Here is a 20,778-nt window from a genome sequence, read left to right as displayed (position 1 = left end):
TTTTGTCAAAGAAAACCATTCGCTAATATACAAATTCCTACTCAAATTCCTACTTTGGATGACGCAACATGTTCGAAACATAACCCCTGGTCTGGAGTAAAGAATGTTCACATGTGAGTGTGGACTCCAGAAACAAGGGTCACAGAGGGACAACAACAAATCTAGCTACAGTGTCTAGGATTCAGTGAAGATTATGAAGGAATAAATATGGAGGGTACTGGTTGGCATTGTGGCCACAAATAAACACCAAAGGTGCCCGACCAAACCAAAACACAGAAGAAAGACTGCAGGAGGCCCAGTGAGAGGGCTACAGGAAGAGCATAGGTCAAAAAGAGGGGTGAGCAGATGAAAGACTGGCAGAAGAGCAAGGGTCAAACAGACAGGGTGGGCGAATATGTCAGGCTATTTTCTTTTCTTTACATAGCAATGCTTCCTTTTTCTGAGCTATGCCCAATAAATGCATAGGAGAAAAGAGATTCGTGTTCCAAAATGTGTTTCGTTTAATTTTTCGTTTATTACAGTGGTGTAAAGTATTTGAGTAAATGTACTTCTTAACTGTACTTAAGCAATTTTCAGTTACTTTTTCGTTTTACTGAGCATCAAAGATATAAGCAACTTTTACTGCCCACTCTACATTTATAATACAATAGATGTACTTTTTACTCCACTATATTTTAAATGGCAATGAGCATCACCTATTACATTTTGCACTGCCGTGGCTTATTTATACTGCTTAACACTTCCCTATCCACATTTGCAGCCTGTGAGTGACTTTTTGGCACTGCTGGTCACATTCTCAGTCCAAATAATACTAGAATAAATTCCAAAAACTTTAAGAACCTGCTTTTGTTAAATAAAAAATACTGCCTTTCTCTGAGACTTGCATGAGAGGTGCATCCAATTACAGTCAGATCTGTATATTTTGTTTTCCTTTATCTAAAATGATTTACTTTCATTTTATCTGTCTGTTGAATAGTAACGGTTCTACTTTGTGACATAATAATGTCATTTGATTTGTTAATTGAAGATCTCTTTTTGAAAGATTGCTTTATTACTCTTTTTTTTTTTTTTTTCATTCTGGTATGCTAATGAGTCTGTGGTGTTGATTTTGGTTAATGCGGAAGTAAAACCTCGCAAACCCAGAAATGTTCGTTTTGCCTTTTAACTAACGTGTCTTGGTTTTGAGGACTAGTGCATCTTTGAGCCTACGTTTAATATGGGTCAGATACTCAATCAATCAATACTGAAAATACTGTTCAAATCAGACACTGTAAGACTTTTACTCAAGTGATATTGGAACTGGTGGCTTTTAACTTGTAATGGGGTCAGTTTTACAGTACGGTATCTATTGTATGATCAAGTATGATTATTGGCTACTTTTTAAACCTCTGGTTTATTGTTTCTAAATGACACAGTAAATATTATTCATTTTCCTCCTGTGTGCTTCTTTTGAGTTTCCTCTTAATCAAAGCATAATCGGCCTAATATTAAAGATCTCTGAACATTAGAGCGGTAAAACTATATGAGGTCAAACACCTATACTGAATTACTTTATTTGTCACATACACAGTTAAAGCTTTACAGGAATAAATAAATAATAATACAAATGTTGGTTATTAGGAATTCATCTTTATGACCAACAGCTGTTAGCTGTTAGCATGCCTGGCCTTTCGAGGGTTTATTTTTTTTTTGGTTGCATCCTTTGGGATTGCAGGCCTGAAGTATTCTACTTTTGTTCCCATTCCCAGTAAATACGTCTTTTCTGGTTTCATCACTACCCATGAAAATATCACTATCAAATAGCCAATTACAAGCAATGTACAACAATTGTTTTATGCAGTCCTATTTACTGTACACAACAGTCTTTTTTTTTCTCAATTCCTAGCATCTCATATGACTAAACATGACTACACAACCACAAATAATGGATGTGCAACATTTGCAGCACCAGTGCTCATTTGTGGGTTGGTGGAATGCAAAATTACCGGTTTTGAGACTCAGGTTCTCGCGTATCTCATCGTGGTCGCAGGGATGAGTGAAATCGAAAATACTGTGACCGATCAGTTCGACCTGTCGAGAGATCAAAATTGCACAGTGTTAGCATTCATATGCTACATTGCGTGAGCGAAGACCATCTTGTATGGTGACTACAATGTTTATGTGTTGGTTGTAAATATTCCCATAATTATATGTATATGTGAGCGTTTTGACCTGGTTAGGTACTACAAAAAAAGTACAAACATTTGCATGGTTTGACTAAAAATACTGACTAGCTTAGTGTGTGAGTGTGTGGCTCCAGAATGATGTGTTTCATAGAGTGCTACTTCTACATGTAATGACTTACAAAATGTTACCCGGCTCTTGTTTACTGGCAAAAGTGCAGCTCTAACTGATCTGCCTTGTTGCCTGTTAACTCATGTAGCTGTGTGGGTTTGTGTGCCACTTGTTTGTGTGTTCACCTGGGTCAGGCCCATGAATTTGTTGATATTCTCTGAGAGGAAGATCATGTCTCCGTCTGATGTTACCACGGAGATGAAGCCGTCTAATGACTTCAAATACAGACTGTCCATCTGTCTGTCTATATCTGTTTCGCGGGTACTGCAGCCTGAAATACACACACACACACACACACACACACACACACACACACACACACACACACACACACACACACACACACACACAAATACAATATAAAGCTGTTAAAGTGTATTTCGAGTGGTGTCTGTGTGTGTGCGCACACTCGTGTTGTTTTGGTTTAAGGCCATGGCTCACAGCCAAAACAAACCAGAACAACTTCATCCTGCTACTCTTAATCCTCCCAAAAACAGCAACCTCCTCTTTGTCACTTCCCTTGGGCCACTTTGTCCACAGAAACACACACACACACACACACACACACACACACACACACACACACACACACACACACATACCTAATAGCACTATCGATCATGTTAACTCCGGATGAGAGAAAAATTCAGTGCACGTTTACCAACTAAAACAAAAGAAACATGTTCTCCTTAACAAATGCAAGCTGTAAACGTTTACAGAAAGTACGCTAAGTATCACACATTATATGAGCAAGACAAAGTGAACAAAACATTCCACAAGGTTGATCGTATTCTAATTTTAATTCAGAACTAAACCTCTAATTCAAATGAATGAGCGTAAATCAGACTTGAACCTTGTCGCCCATAGCCCGAAACTTTGTGCGTGTTATAATTGCGTGTAAGTAAATGTGCTGCTGGTTCTGGCGTTCTGGAGGTGGAGTGAGCAGCAGAAGGAGAACACAGAGCGGCTCCACAGTGGGGGGTCGGAAGCATGTGCTTGCTCCAGTGTGCTTCCTTGAGATAAGAGCCGTTCTCAAGGACTACGAAAGCTTGGAGCTGGAACTGAGCCGAGCTCGGAGACCTGTGGCCCCAGAAAATTGCACCTTCGCAAAGCTCGAGGGATTTAGAACTTTGACTTTCATTTGTAATAAAAGCAAATTTTCCATTCGGTTGAAGATTTCAAGAACGTCTCCTTTTTCCTGGCCGGACATGTTCACAAAAAACGAGCTGGAATTCTTGAAGGGAAAATAAATGAGCAGTCTGACTGACTGGTGTTCCCGCTTCAGGGCCAAAATGGACCACAAACTATGACACTACGTTTGTACCACAACATCTGGAACAAAATAATGCCCAACTGGATTACACGGGGGGGAAGGATTTTAAGCTGTTATATGTAACCCAGAGCACGATTTAACGTCTGACAAAATGCTAATGGAAACAAACAGCCCGATAGCATATAGAGAGCTAATATTAGATCGTTTCCTCTCAATCATAAGGACTGGCCTCTGAACCAATGCATACAGGATGCGAATCTCTAAACCTCCAAACTCGAGCGGCTTCTCTATTTTTTAAAAAAAGTGACCACACACAGTTCTAATACCAATATTTTGGTGAACTATTAAGGAAAACGTTTGGGTATGAATTCATGCAAAAAAAATTTTTTTTGTGCAGCGATTTGTTCGAAAGTGGGCGAAGAGAATGCAAATCACGTTTCTCATCAACCGCCGTTGTGCAAACACGCCGAAAAGGAGAGTGGTGCTCTCTCGATGCTTTTTCCATCATTCCTTCCTTTGAAAAAAAAAAACAATTTCCTTCGCAATTTATCATATATTATCTGGCCAACCTTTCCTTTAGCCAAACGCTAAAAGAGTCTGGAATATGGTCCCAATATTTGACATTTCTATACACAAATTTAAAATCTACATTAAAGGCAGCTGTATTATAAATACTTTCTAGACAATACATACATTTTGTTTCTGCCAACCAGTTCAATCCTCTAACATATAAAAATAGACAAAAAGACAGGATTTAGTGGGAGTTTGAGGGGGAAAATCGTGTCTCACCACACAAACCGAATTTGAAATACCGAAGGGATCCACCAGTACATTATTATGTACTGTTCATGTGAACGCAATAACTCGCTAATTGTGCCTAACGTATCATTTTAATAACCCTGAGTGACGGTGTGTGCCTCTTGCTCTTATGTAAGAGGTGTTTCCCTAGCACCCTCACTGAGGGTAGGTTGGTACAGGGTGAGAAGGGGGGGCTGGTGGCGCCAAGGCAGGCCAATGTTTTGGCTGGCCTGAAACTTCGAGAAAGCAGCAGTCATGCTCTGATCTGCCTCTCTGCACACAGCACCCATGATCTGATAATGCTATCTATGTACCATCTTACAATCACTGGGCTGCAATTCTAACTACATCTCCCAAAGATTATTTATTTCCATTTCTATTCATGTATTCGTTCACCTACTTTCACAAGTCACCACATGAAAAAAGAAAACCCCTAACAGTTTAATCAAATAAAGCAAACACCACCCCCCCCCATCCCAAATGGGTGGGAGGGTGACTTAATAAAAATGTATCAGCAAATATCTAAGAAAAATTAATGACTTCTCTCCCACTTACTGCCATAGTTACAGGATGGAATGGGAAAAAAAACTTTATCAGGCTTCCGGAGAGTCTAATTTTAAATTTAAGACAATGCAAACAATTCAGACACACACACACACACACACACACACACACACACACACACACACACACACACACACACACACACACACACACACACACACACACACAGAAACATCCTCCATTGTTCCACAGACTTCCAGAAAGTCTGTTTTTTTTTCTTTGATATCAGAGCAGTGCACATACGAACACCACTAAGGAAAAGTATCCGAGATAATTTGCAAGCATTTTTGTCACCTGCGTCTATTGAGTGTGACTTTTATTACATGGCAATTTCAATAAACTCTTATTCACTCAATAAACCCAATAACCCCAAAGCAAAAGCTAGGCTAATAACCTGTAACACAATCGCAGCTTTGCATAAAATCGTCTCCCTTTTTTCTATAATGTGACCGCGACATTAATACACCCTGGCAGCAAAGAAAAAAAAAAAAAAAAAAAAACATTCTCGCATTACAGGTGCATGTTTTCTTCAATGACCTTTTCTCTATCTTCAATGAGAGGGTGACATATGCGAGCCTTTTAAGTATTTGTGAGTTTGTGTTTGCATGTATGTTGAAATAGTGCACCTGATGTGAGGAGCTTGCATGTGCGGAGGAAGCTGATGGCCAGTCTCATGATGGAGGCCTTGTCCAAATGGGAGCTGATGCTGTGAGGCAGGGGTAGCTGGTGTGCCAAATCATAGAACACCTCTGTCTCCTTACTGCGCCTGCAGCGAGCCGCATCACGGGATTTCTCCTTCCGCCGCTCTGAAGTACTTCTACAGAGAGAACGCAGATGGAAGTGATTTCAGTATAAGCAGTAGGCACAAAGCATTTAAAATCTGTTCGAGTGTATTTCGCTAAAAAGCTGCGACTCGGAAAGGGTTTCATAATTACATTGCTGTTGGTTTCACCATAGTTACCAAACACTGTTGCTGGGAGAAAACAGCTAACATGAACAAATGGCTAATTTCAGATTGGCTTATATGAGGTCACCATTGCCGAATATATTAACCAAACAAGTTCGCAAGGAAAAAGAACAAAAAAAAGAGTCTAATAAAAGGTTCTAGGTGTAAAATATGCAATTTAATAGGCATGTTACAATAGGTTACAATATGTGCACTGATGAATTGCATCAACTGTGACTATCAACAATCATAAATCAATTACTATACCATTTATACGATATCGAATTGAGTTTAGAAAAAAAAGCCAGCAAACCGATTTACTGTAACGATTATACGCTCATTGCCAAAAGTATCTGGACACCTGACTATCACACCCATGTCATTTTCTGTTGCCAGCGCACAATCTTCTAAGACGTCTTTGTATACGGTTGTATCCCTTTACTGCAACTAACAGGCCCAAACCTGTTCCAACACGATAATGTGCTCAAAGCGAGGTCCATGAAGACACGGTTTGCCAAAGTTGATGTAAGACTCGGGTGACCTGCATAGAGCCCTGACCTCAATCCTACTGAACGTCTCTGGAATGAAATGAAATGCAGGCTGTGTACAGTCCCAGGCCTCCTCAACCAACATTACTGCTAACCTAACTAATGCTCTTCTAGCTACTTCTTTCCCAAATCAAGTATAAAGCAGAAGAGTGGTGGTTACCGGAACAGCAAATGAGAGAAGATTATTGTATAAATAAATAATTCACAATCATTTGGAATTTTTTTGGTTTCAATGTAAGGATTAGGTACTGAAATGATTTTGTGGGTATATCGATGTCATACAGAGGCCAACAGCATAAGTTCAGGTCTGAAAACGCTTCCTGCATCTCGTATATTTCCTCGTTTGAAGCAGGTCAATGTTCAAAGTCTGAGGTTTCTTGTGAGCATTAAGATTTTCACAGCCAGATCACAGATATAACACTTTACATATCCATTCCCTCTGCTTTGTCTTACAATAGCCAATAAAAACAGGGTATTTCAGAAGCGCCAAAATAATCTCAGTGCCAGATCATTCCCAATTCTCATTCAGCTCAGCAATGCAACCCGGTTAGTGAGGCCGAGCCAGTGTACAGCAGGTGGTGAACACGCACACACATAGAGAAAAGACTTGGAAATAGCCTTTGATTTATATACTTTGCCCCCAAAATGTTATATTTGCTCTACAAATGCCTCAGCCAATGAAAACAACAGTATATTTGTGTGACTGGACGCAAAACTCAGTTTGAACCATAGTCCCATTATCTGGGGAAGTGCTGTTTGACGTTACAATGCATTTTTTTTCTTTTCTCAGCAGCAAAAAAGAAAAACAACAATAAAAAACAATATAATCAATCTTTAAAAGAGTGGAACTTCAGCAAAAGAAGGCCATGCATCAAAAATTGAAGCCTGAGTCTGACACTTACAGGATAAATACTGTATAAATAATTGCAGCAATATTCGAGAATGCATTCGCTGCACTCCCACAGACTGAAAACGGTTCTTAGCCTCAGAAAGCTCTCCAGGTCTAAACTTTAGCTACAGTCAGGTCCTAATGTCTGAGCTTTAATGATGGAACACACTCAAGTGGACACGAACCCCACAAGTTTGTGCAAAAACGTCGAGTGAACTGTGGTCTGGGCACAAGATAATTAAACAAATCAGACTTTTTAGTCTGATAATCAACATCCACATTTGCTTTTTTTTAAACAGGGACCACAGAAATGTTCAAAATAATGAACAGTTGCTGTCTGGTTTATTTGTGATTTGCACTGGGGAAGAAAAAAATCCCAGATGTCTTTTGTGGAGTCAGACATTTCGGACTTAGTGTGTACATAGTAATTATTGTCCGTTTAGAATAAAGAAAAAAAGATTTGGTCCTGTGAAATAATGACAAACTTTATTATTAGACCTTCAGAGAAAAAACAAGAACAAGATACAAGAACAAGTGAGAAGTATATCCTGCACTGTAAACCTACCAAGAAAACACCAGGAGGAATAGAGGACTATAAAGTTGTTTGCACTGACAATATAACATCCTCACTTGTATATAAATATACTGTGCAAGCAGATGCGTAAACAAAACACAAATCGAACAAACCTCCAAATAAAAGAATCACCTGTTGCCAAGAAGCAACCCGTATTTGGCTTTGACTTGCACCTTTAACAGTGCAAAAAAGTGGTAACGAAAACCGATCTCAGGTTAAAAAAAGAGAGTGTTTTTATAAAAGTCTGTTTATGTTCAAAAAGAAGCAGGCAAAGGTGTGGGATCATGGTTACATGAAAGTGGCTGCCAGATGCTGGAAAATGTTTGTTTCAAGTTCATTCATCCGTCTTTAGTTAGAACTTCTGGGCCGTGGCTTTGTGGCGGATCCGGAGTCTATGCCAAGGACGCTTAATGCAAGGTGGGAAATTTCACCCTGGATGGAATGGCAAGCTATTTTGGGGTGCCTAACACACACCGAATTACACTTATGGGCAAGCTAGCATTGTAGCTATGTTTTTTGTGCGGTGGAAGGAAACCAGAAAACCCAGAGGAAAACCATGCAAACATCAGGACAACATGCAAAAGTGGAAACTGACTTGGTATCTCATTAACATCTCACTTTGGCACTGATTGTTGGAATGAGTCACACAATTGAATCTCAGTTGGAAACATCACGCGAAAGAAGTCTTATAAGAAGATACCAAGAATTGTGTCACCAGCCAACATATAATGTAACCCAAATATTATACTAAATGACAAAGGCTTAATGATGAAGGAGAGGTTAGTGGAAGGATATATACCACAAGCGGTGGGTAAGTGAGATGTCTTCGATGTTTTTTTCCCCCTCAAAATGACTGCCATAATGTTTTCTCATCACATGAAACATTTTTTTGTCTTCTGTGGTATGACACAAACTGGTTTTCATGAGAAGAATGACTAAATGACTAAATGATTCCATCTCCCGCAAGTCCAGGCATGGTCACCTGACATGGTCAGCCAGCTAGAACTTAACTTGAGTTGAATCATGGGAAACTGAGCACCATTGAGACTGCATAACAGTAAAATGAGGATGTCACCAATGTTATAATAATGAACTCTTCAGGGCAGATGTTCCACCAAATTTTGAAGTGTGGTTTGTGCTCATTCAGCCATACAAAAATAATACTGATAATTTAGGTACTGATATAAGTTATAGAGGCCTTGGGTAGAGTCAGAGGTCTACAGCAGGCCACACAAGATCTTTTACTTTAACCCATGTAAACTATATATATATTCAATGACCTTGCTAAGGGCACTGCCATGCTGGAAAAGTTTTGGGTCTTCTGGTTTAAGTGAATCGAAAAACACATATTGGTACCACATACAAAGACATTCTATACAACTCTGTGCTTCTTTGGTAACAGATTGGGGAAAAACCGAATATGGCTGGAAAGGTCAGGTGTACTTTTGTCCATATATATATATATATATATATATATATATATATATATATGTGTGTGTGTGTGTGTGTGTGTGTGTGTGTGTGTGTAATAAGCAATTAATAGGCATCCCAAAATGTATATTTATCCGCAAATAAAATTCAGTGCCTTTGTGATTGGGTGTGAGTGACTTCATGGTTGTGGAATAACAGCATTGTATCTTAAGATACTTTTGCTGATAACAAAGTCATGCTCATGTCGCTGAAAAATGTTGTTTTTTTTTTTTTTTTGCACACTTGTCTTGATGTTTTACAGTTTCTAAATCATTAGTTGTATTTTTTTTATTACAAATTTCAGTGGATGGCTTGCATTATGGCATTACCAAAGGTAAAGCACCACTTACTATAATGTTCCTGTGACACTTTATTACAGAAACGCTGGTTTAAATATCCATTCCAAGCTCGTTACAGCGAGCGTCCAAATTTTTTCCTTTGTATGAAAACATTAATGTTTATGGTCTTTCGCACCGTGCGGCAAAAATGGCAGCAAACCAAAAGCGGGGTTTCTGATCTAATCTCTGTATATCTCCACTTAAACCAAACCTGGATGCACATTAAACTCTATAGTTGCACTGCCCTCTATTAGGAATGTGCTGACATAGAGCTGACTAATCATATTTCGCAATATTATCATAATACTGTATTTATTTATTTTTTTTAAGATGCCTTCAGACTCCCTATTTTTTTTTTTTTTGCTCAGAATTTAAATCAGCAAAAAGCCAAGGTGTTGCTCTTGTTTATATTTGTACAGTAGACGGGGCTCATTTTATTAATTTTATTAATAAATCCTGGAGATATTTTTGCGGTTAAACACTGGACACATCACACTTTACTGTTATTAGCACTAACAGTAAGAATGAGGAATGGTCATAAAACTAAAATGTTACCTTCTTTAAAATATTGGCAATGGGCTTTTTTTGGTATGTTTTTCAGGTATAAGCTTTACATTTATGCCTATGGATTAAAGATTCCTCATAGTTTTCAAATGATACATAAAAAGAAATGCGTGAAAAGGAACGTTGGTGACCGATGAAAAGAAGAGAACGCATGAGAATTGGAATGAGGTCTGAAAACAGGCCAAATGTGTCTAACTAACTGCTAGAGACTACAGATCTCAGAGGACCGAATAAAAAAATAACAGTTAACGTTTGTGAACCATCCCGAATTGATGACTAATGCAATATATCACAGCAGGCGAAAGTATAAGACTTCAGAGAGTTCACGGCACAAGCGGCAATGACTCACTGAAACACTGTCCAGACTCCTTTAAAGTGACCTTTATCCTACATTACGTAATATTTACAACATTATAGATTGAGCAGAAATAAAAGTATAAATGCGGTATGTAGAATTCTAGTCATTCTGTAAGTACAGTGAGATTCTTACATTTGGCTCATTACATAATGGATGTATGAGAACGTATGCACTCTCTATGGAAAGAGGAGTGGAAGCGTATCTGTAAAGTACATCAGATAACTACGGGACAGAACGCATGAGCAGATGCCAAATAAGATAACTGAGACTAAGAGCTGCCTTTCTACACAGCAGCCATTTCTACACTGATCACTATCTCTACTGTATGTTTTACATCGATCAAACTGTCTTGCAAACACAAATCGGCGAAACGCGGTCAAATACACTTTTAACCTGGGTTTTACTGTATAACAATACAATCTCATCATAACGACACTTTTTGTTACACTGATTATTAAATATGTAGATAACGTATTATTTCCCGCAAGGCGGTTAATTGCTTTTTATAGACTTATCTGGCTATCTCAGAACCATTTCTGAGAAACGGAGCTACGCTGTATGGGATTGAAACATATCAACATGTCAAACTTCAATGGAAGCTATGACAGTTTGATGACAATCCTCCCGCAAGTCATGTGCAGAGAGCGGCAGGAAGCGAATATATAAAATTCGTCGCAAATTCCTTTCGTAAAGAAACACACATCAATGTAATGTAGGTCATTTGCTCTGCTACAAAGCGGACTAAATTGAACCCTGTGTCCCTCATGCTAGTCATGCTAAAGCTGGCCGAAGCACTCCTGGAACTCGGAGAGATGACATTTAATCTGAAAAAGATCAACAAACTGATTCTGACCATATTCACTGTAACTGCTATATACTGTATTTTGCCGCATATATCTGCGCTAAAATTCAAAAAACTTATAGACTGACTGGAAATTACAGGAAAAACATTGTTGATAAGTTCAAAGAATCTACTTTTCGCTCCCGCATTTCTATTCTTGTCAGGAGTGGCAAGGAAGTAAGAAGATATTTAGCACAACTCTGAACTTGCTCGATAACTTGGCCATTCATGACCATGAATCCCAATACACAACAAGATCTTTTCATTGGTATAGGTATGTCATGAAACCGCTACCTGAACAGTGTCTCGTCAAACCAAACCAGACGCGGCAACATGCTATTTTCAACTCTGTGTAATGTACTAATGGTGCATATCTAGAGAAAAGGTTGCCTTCAAATGACTCATGCCCGGAGCATACCACGCATGCTGTTCTGTACTTGGAAGGAACAATAAGTCAATTACGCTACAAAAATGGGCAAAATGTACTCTCGCTCTCTTATTCTGAATATGCCCAAGACATGCTGCACTTTCTCAAGTGTTGGAACCCAGAATATTTAGCTCGTCCAAACGCTTACAATGATTCACGTTCTGAGCCCCGTAAAAGGGAAGGTTTTTTTTTTTAACCTTAGATAATAAAAAAACACAATCGATAAAACCTTTTAAAAATTAACCTTGATGAACAACTACAGAACCTGTAAGCGAGAGGTTCTTAAAGAACCCCTAGATTTTTGCATGTGCGCTAATAACTGACTTTAAGAGTTTCGTTTCTCTGGTATTGAAATACGGTAATGCAAGTGATATAAAGCAACGTATAAAAAAAAAAAAAAAACCAAATGTAATTTGTTTGTAATGTTTTATATTAACAGAACGATCTGTTGATTCAAGTTGCGAACCTGAACAGGAAACACAGGTTCGGTGACAGACGCGTATCTGAATTGCGATTTTACCATTATTCAATTTAGGTGTCAGGTGGATATTTCAAAAGCTTCACGTGAGTACAATGCGGCCTCATTATCTCCAGTGAAATCAATTCTTTCGCAGTTGGTGCAGAATTTCCAAATGTACGGTTTTCCGAATGGCGTCTGCAGGACGATTGTTTTTCGTGTGACGCAGACCAGATTCAGGTTCCGTAAAAAGGCCACCATTTAGGCACTGGTATTTTTAGTCCATTTTATGAGTTTGATCTTTCAGCTCTGCATTTGCAGCTGCGATTATACAATGTACTTGGTATCGTTTCTAAACCTTTTCGGCGTTTGATTGTACGGTCATTTTTAGCATCTTTAGCATCCTCATTCATGTAAGTTACAAATCACGATTATATTATAATTATTATTAACCTCGTTCCTCCCCTTGAGCTCTCTTGCCCTGTGTTTTTAATCAAAATGTCACCGGAGCACTTGCATGATTCTGGGTAGCCTCGGGTAAAGCGAAAAATAAATAAATAAATAAATTCACAGCTGCCATCTGCTCCTAAACAGCGCCATGCTTTGGGCTATACGGCAGCCAGAAAAGAAGAAATCCACAAAACTAAATTAACCAACCAGGCATGGGTTTAGAGTAGAAGTCTCTCCCCATACTTCCTCACTGGTACATCCAATGCTTTCATGATATTTCATTCCGACGCAACATTGCTATTTAGCCGGAACGGTATGAATGTAATTGCTCACATCGGATTGACCATCCTCAATGCCAAAACAAAAAAACAAACCTTCAGCAATTCTTCATCCTTGCTCACTCATTAGTAGGTTTTTCTATGTTCTTGGCCTCCTGCTAAACACAAACTGCAAAAAATGCATCCCCTGCTAATCTCTGATCCCTTGGAACAATTTGTTCTTTCACGCTGCAAAACAACCAACATCGGCGCAACCACTCATTCGGGAGACGCGAGATTTGAGACTAATGCTACGATACACACCGTGGACACCGAAGAGCCCTGCTGCTACAAACGTGTACATACAGATCACGTAGCCATACAGGAAAAAAAAGAGAAATAAGATAGTGCTTTATGCTGTGTTTAAAGGAAGTGGGAGAAAAGGCCAGGAGACAGGCTTCTTGGGCGAAGGAACACTCTGGTCAAGAACAACCTTTATGCCATATGAGGAGGTGAAGGTAAGAAGCAAAAAAACTGATAAAAGAAGAGAGAATATTCTTTCGCACTAAAAGCTTTGTATGTGCCCCTGCTGTTAGCCGAGGGTGGGGATTTAGAGGCCTAGATTCAAATTCTCTCCAGAGATCCTGTCACAATAAACTGCACATATTTGTAGAGTCAGACAGCTGGGAGAGAATTCTCTACTCTCCGCAATCATCTAAATCTCCTTTAGAACATCAGCCCACAGGAGACCAATACAATAGCGATGCATGTCAATTAGCACGCATGTCATTCTGAATGGTGCTCAGGTGACACGATCAGAGCGCAACTTCTCACAACTTTACAATCGCGATCGTGTTACATTTGCTGGCTCGCTCGACTCTCCGATTAACACTCAGTGGTCAGAAGAAAACGTGTATTCTATAATTACCTGTGAACCCTAATAGATAGGAACAGAAAGGCATCTGTTCTCAGCAGAGCTGTAAGCTGGGCATCTCTGTCTGAGGACTGAGAGGCTCTGAGATGGCAGAAACAGAGTTTGGATAGAGCACTGGCAGGCCTGGCACTGAGAGCCCTGGGAAGCAAGCCAGCGTTTGCCCTTTGGCCAGGGGGATTTGAGAGCTTAGTTGAACAGTGGTGAGTGCTGAGAAATCTGCCACTTCCTCTGCATCTCAATATTCAATAGGTACATTAAGACAGTGCAACTTCACTGTCCTGTTCTACTGTCCAACTTGAGGCTCCTCGTATATTCTTTATAAACAATAGGGTACTGTTTCATGGAAGCACGATTTAACAAAAGATCTTCATATCTTCACAGGTTCGATTGGGAAACGCTGTGGTACGGTTCTGCTTAGAAATCAACGCTACCCTCAGCAAGAAAAAACAAAAATACCTAAAAGCCTACCTGAAATAGGGACTGTCTATATAGTCTTTGATTGAGAGGCAAAAACAGCTCAAAGGCGATATTTTGTGAATTATTTAAAGCCGAATGAATTACACAGACAGCCACACGGTGCGAACAACTCCAGAGATCCAAGATGGCCGAAGCGATCGTTGCAAAAGCCGACTGTCTCAAGATCGGCCTCTGTAAACTTGAGGAAATGCTTGACAGTTCTTGCATTCCCCGCTAAATTGCAATATCCTGATACTAAAGATACATGCTCTTCATTTGAGTGTAATACCAATGTTTGTGTTCAGTTTCCCTCTGATTGATCTGATAAAGGCACACAGCAGGGAACCACCAGTCACGAGGCCGGAGCAGACTTTTTGGCGCTTTGTAACAAGCGCACACGCAAATATGGTGAGCCTAAAACGTTCAGGGTTTTCTTTAAAGAGATATTCCGCTCATTCTAGTAAAAAAAATGCAGATTAAAAGGGGAGAATAAAATGTACACAGTCTAAACAGTAGAATTAAGTTTTAAAGGAAAATGAAACTGCAAAAAATCTGGATTTTAACCAGCACAGATGTCTTTCGGACAACATCCTCACCTATCAGTAAAACTAAATGCCTTTTTGGAGATTTGACGTCTCTCAGAAGAACAACTGGAACAAACACATGTTCCCGGTACAAATTCATCCGTTCTAATAAAGATACAGAAACTCCTCCTGGGCATGACGGGCACGAAGCAATGTTTCCTTAATGTTGACTCAGCATGTCAAATCAGATATTGTAACAAGTATTAGTCGAGTTTGAAACGTGAGTTTTGTCATAATTCTATAATGATTTTGCTTGTAATAAAAAAAAAAAATGCATAAAAAATAACCAAATGCAATAATTCTATCTGACACTAAAACCTGCTGTATTCCAAGTCCAAACATTTCTTCTTGTTATTATTAGTATTATTAGTAGTAGTAGTAGTATTATCATGGCTTGATTTCCATGTCATAAACAGTTATTTCATATGTATTATCTTGATATCTACTACATCAGGATATTAATTTTATAAATATATTATGTGTAACTATTGGTAAGCTGTATATAAGGACCTGTAAATATTCAGAAATGAAAAGAAAAAAAAAAACAGGCTGTCTTCCAAAGTTTATAAAAACTCACAAAACAAAGATATGTAAATTATACATTTATACACATTTTAGATTAATTCAATGCAAAAGTTTGTGGGGGGTTTTTTTCTAATAAAAGGACAATAAACACAGACACACACGCAGGTGACACCAGTATTGTGTGCTGTTGGTTAGTAAGAGGAAACCAACACAACTATTTAATATATATATATATATATATATATATATATATATATATATATATATATATATATATATATATATATATATATATATATACAGCAGCAGGTGTTGTAATTCCCTCCATTCTGGTTTCTCCATCAAATGCTCTAACACACAACTTTTCCCCTTAATATGATCATGCACAGCTCTTCTCTACTCTTTATAGGTGACCGGGAATGAACTCGTTTCAATCGAATTTGATCAACTCACCTTTTCTTGTCTTTCTCGGCTGTCATCTTGCAGAAGTGTTTTCTCTCCCCCTAAACACGCATGCAATCGACGATCCCCGTAAATTTCGCCGAAATCCTCACACGCACGCGCACGCAGGCGCGCTCAAACACACTCTCACACGCGCACACACACGCACTTCGCTCGCGTCGACAGTTTGACAATCACAAACTCCTGCGTATACGCGGATTTTAGATTAAAGGACAAAAAAAGTGACGCGCTTTTGTTGTTGTTTAAAAAGAAAAGGTTGTAAACTCCATTCAGGGTTAAAGAAGCGGGGGGGGAAAGCGAGGCTATACAGTCTCAGAACACTGCCGAGGATCGTACAGCCTTCCACCAGTTCATCACACGGGGAAATCCGAACACTGCAATCTGGCGCGCGCTCAAATCACAGGCGCGCTTTTGCCGGTCTCAGAAAAAAAAAAAAAAAAGTCTGAAGAACTTTGTACCTCTTCGGCATACACACTCTTGACACACTCGCACACGCTTCTACACCCACACACACACACGCGCGCGCGCACACACCCGTACGCACGCAACTACAAGCGCTGCGCTCAGCTGGTCGGCTGCCAGCAGGGAGATTAATCAACGCGTCGTGATTGGTCAGTTGGCTCGCTGAGACACGCCCACCGCGTCACCCGCTCACTCAATATCTGTATGACGGAAAACAAACAAACAAACAAAACAAATAAACAAAGGCAAATTTAATTATCTTTTTTTTTTACTGAACAAATGTATTTATTAATTGCTTTGTTATTCATTTATTTATACTTGTCATTTTTATCGTCCAATATAAAGTTACAGACTGTGATGATAATTTTTTTGATTTATTAAAAAACAATTTTTTGTAACACACACACACACACACACACACACACACACACACACACACACACACACACACACACACACACACAGTACAGCCCCCCCCCTTTCTTTTTTCTTTTTTTTGGTGTTTCAGCCAGTTGCTAATATACAATAATTTACACCCAGTACCCCACAATGTCAGTCAAAACAGAATTCTAAAATTTCTTTTTTTTTTTTTTTTTTATTAAAACCCCCTGAAATAATCACACGTACATAAGTATTCAGTCCTTTTCTCAGTACTTAGTTAAAGCACCTTTGGTAGCAGTTACAACCTTAAGTCTTTTGGGGTATGACACAAGTTTTGCACACCTGGATTGGTGTATTTTCCATTCTTCATGGGAATTCCTCTCAAGCTGTGTCAGGTTGGATGGGAAGCGTTGGTGGACAGCCACATGTTTATTCAGGGCTCTCGCTGGGCCACTGTAGAACTTTCTCAGAGTTGTCGATAAGCCTCTATTGTGTTGTCTTGGCTGTGTGTTCACGTTTGCTATTAAGTAGGAAGATGAACCTTCGGCTCAGTCTCAGGTCCTGAACGCTGTGGAACAGGTTTTTATTGAGAATATCTGTGTACTCTGCTCCATTCAGCTTTCCCTTAAACCGGACGAGCCTTCCAGTCCCTGCTGCAGAAAAACACCCCCACAGCATTATGCTGCCACCATCATGCTTTACTTTTGAGATTGGTGATCAGTGGTGCCTGGTTTCCTCCAAACATAGAGTTTAGAATTGAGGCCAAACAGTTCAATCTTGGTTTCATCAGACCAGAGAATCTTGACCCAAATGGGTCACCCGTGTGCTAAGTTTTTTTTTTAACCACAGCTGTACAGTTAGAGGCAGTTGGACAATTGTTTTGTTTTTTATTTTTTTACTTCTGGCTGCATCTTTTAGTTGCTGTTGACCCACATTTAAGTAACTTACAGCTGATTGGCTCTGGCTTTTTCGAGGAATGCCCCACAGCCAAATTTTTCAGCCGAATATCTGTCAGTAACCCGTTGTGTGAACCTTTCTGAGTTAGTGAATTCCCTTAAAGTCATTTGTAGCTGTAGCGGCATGCGGGAAAACCAGTTGCTAAAGTTTAGCACGATTCTTAATCGTCATCATTGGGACAAATTGCCAATAGCACCATCATAAGAACAGAAGGGCTACAGCAGTGGTGTCTCAGCAGATAGAGCTCTGATGGTCAGATTTCTGATGGGAGTTTCAGTAGCAGTACTGCTAGTTTGTCACTGCAACCCCCATTTCTATTGCTCAGTTTAAATCTAGGTTGCTTTGGATAAAATGTATTCATATAAATGTAAACGTCCAGTGCACATTCTTAATATAAAAAAAAAAAATCAAATCCTTGACTATAGAGCAATCAGTGGAAATTCACCTGCCTGCACAAAGTCGGTCATAGGGGCCCACATTCCATCCCAATCATCACAATCAGTAAGTGAACAGTGCATGGTTGATGAACTTCTGGAAGTTTAAAGACACTTTTTATTCAATGGAGAGTGAAATGTTTCCTTATAACAGGATTATGTGCTCAGTTTGAGTAACACAACTTTTTTTCCCCTTAATGTAATGACAATACATTAGCTTATTATAGATGTTGCTGTGCTGAATAATCTCATCATAGACATAGATAATGAAACATTTACATTATTTGGCAGATGCCCTTATCCAGAGTGACTTACATTTATCTTATTCGTACAACTGAAAAGCTATAAGGTTGAGGGAATTGCTCAGGGGCCAAGAGGTGACAGCTTGGTGTGAGGTTTATTGCCTTTACCAGTAAGCTACCACTTCCCATGGAACCATGAAAGTATCATCATAGATGGTTTAAATCTAAAGTTATACACTGGTGCTGCTGCTGGAAGTGCTACGGCTCTGGCCAGTGATGTTGAGCCACTTGATACTATATGTTAATTTAACTAATTAGCTTCTGTATATCCACTCCAAAAATCTCCACACACACACACACACACACACACACACACACACACACACACACACACACACACACACACACACACACATGGCATATATATACAGTATATATATATATATATATATATATATATATATATATATATATATATATATATATATATATATATATATATATATATATATAATTTTTTTTTTTTATCAGTTATTTTTGCCTATCAACAGCAAATAATTTACATCTCAGCTTTTCGAGAAGATGCCTAGTTTCGAGAAGGGGCAGTATAAAGGACAATCAGTCCAAATGTGAAGCCTCCAGTGCACAAATATCTCACAAAGTAATTGTGATCATTCAACAGATAAAGTGAGGAGTGTGTGACATTTCTCATGCCTCAGGATGTTTGAGACCTCTGCTGAAATGGTTATCGTTGACAAGGACAGTTCTTCACTTTCAGTCATTGTAACCTGGGATTTATACACGCACACACACACACACGCACACGCACACGCACACGCACACGCACACACACACACACACACACACACACACACACACACACACACAGAGTTAGGCATCTAAATAAATTGGCAACAATTATACTATAAAATCTAGTAAGCTGTTAGATAACCTACACCTACAAATAAAAGATTTGGCAAAATTGTCTTTCCAGATATTGATAACCAAAATATGATGTGGGGATTCAATTTAAACCAGGACTTTTGAGTTTATAAAATAAAAAAACAAAGTTCAAGGAGTGGAAGGTGCATTTATTTTTTGACTCTGCTACATTTATACAGCTTTCCCAGTGTTTAACTAATGGTTTGAAAAATTTGACATGGAAAGATGTCAGTTCGCCTGAACCATTTTAGGATGGCCTGCTTCACTTCGGCATCAGGGGAGCACCACAACCAGCGCTGTGAGCGTCTCATCACCGCACTGTGCTTGAAGAGATATCTGTGGGTTTTACGCCTTTGTTCACAAGAAACGTCATCACCACATGCTGTTCCATGCACACACTAACACTGTTGTTTGCCATCTTGATTAACAGTCGCGACATATGCTCTGCATTTCAGTAATCGGACACACTAATCACTTATTACTGTGTGTAGTACTGCCATGCTAGCATCCATTTATTATACCTGTAACATTAAAAGTTATGATTTGACTTGAACACCCCTCGCATAAAGATTTAACTACTGACTGGCTTATGTGGTCCTCGGATATAGCCATAAGGTCACAATAGAATTAGATCAAAGCTCATCATTTTGACCTCTTTCATAACACTAAATCTGTCTGAAGCTCAACATCTTAGCTCTTGTGGATTTTTTTTAATGCTCCTATAATTAGTATGACTTGTCTTGCCTTATTCGAAGCTGTTTAACTATAAACTATACTGCTGTGCCACATGACCACCTTGCTACAGTAAAAAGATCTATACTATATATACAAAAGAATGTGGACACCTCACCATAAGATTCCTATGAGATTTCTGAACATCTATTAATCTAATCATTCCACTCTTCTGAGAAGATTTTCCAGTGGATTTTGTAATGTGCTCATTCAGCCACAAGGACGTTAGTAAAGTCAGGTACTGATGTCAGCGTTCCAAGTCATTCCAATAGCGTTCAATAGGATTCAACAGGGGCATTGTTTCGCTTTAACAGGTTTGGATCTTCTAGTTCAAGAGAAGGGAAGGTTTAATATTGGCGCATTACAATTGTGTGCCTTCAAATTTGTCGTAAGCCATATACGGCTGGAAAAAATCAAGTTTTCCAATATTATTTTGGAATTTATATTAATTTATATGCATATCTAACTAAACATACTTCAGTGTATTGATCTAGGTACCAATTTTAGGTTTCTTTTCGATGTGAGAAATACTTTATATCAGTATTAAACGCCACTTATCTTTACAAGCTGAACAGTAAC

General features: G+C 39.0%; 1 protein-coding gene across 2 annotated transcripts in view; it reads right to left on the bottom strand.

The window, feature by feature from the left end:
- Positions 1-16,565, bottom strand: part of epas1b (endothelial PAS domain protein 1b) — a 31,539-nt gene extending 14,974 nt beyond the window's left edge. The window contains exons 1-4 of one of the 2 annotated variants that reach the window (XM_083539932.1): positions 16,041-16,565; positions 5,596-5,786; positions 2,460-2,605; positions 1,986-2,070 (exon numbers count right to left, since the gene is read on the bottom strand). In XM_083539932.1, the coding sequence (XP_083396058.1) occupies positions 1,986-2,070; positions 2,460-2,605; positions 5,596-5,786; positions 16,041-16,066 (448 nt within the window). In that variant the 5' untranslated portion in view covers positions 16,067-16,565. The remainder of the gene's footprint in view (positions 1-1,985; positions 2,071-2,459; positions 2,606-5,595; positions 5,787-16,040) is intronic. The other variant, XM_083539931.1, reaches the window with a different exon arrangement.
- Between the last annotated feature and the right edge of the window lie 4,213 nt (positions 16,566-20,778).

Source organism: Silurus aristotelis (assembly GCF_946808225.1).
Source record: "Silurus aristotelis genome assembly, chromosome: 4".
Taxonomy (NCBI): Eukaryota; Metazoa; Chordata; class Actinopteri; order Siluriformes; family Siluridae; genus Silurus; species Silurus aristotelis.
This window is presented reverse-complemented; position numbering and strand designations above follow the sequence as displayed.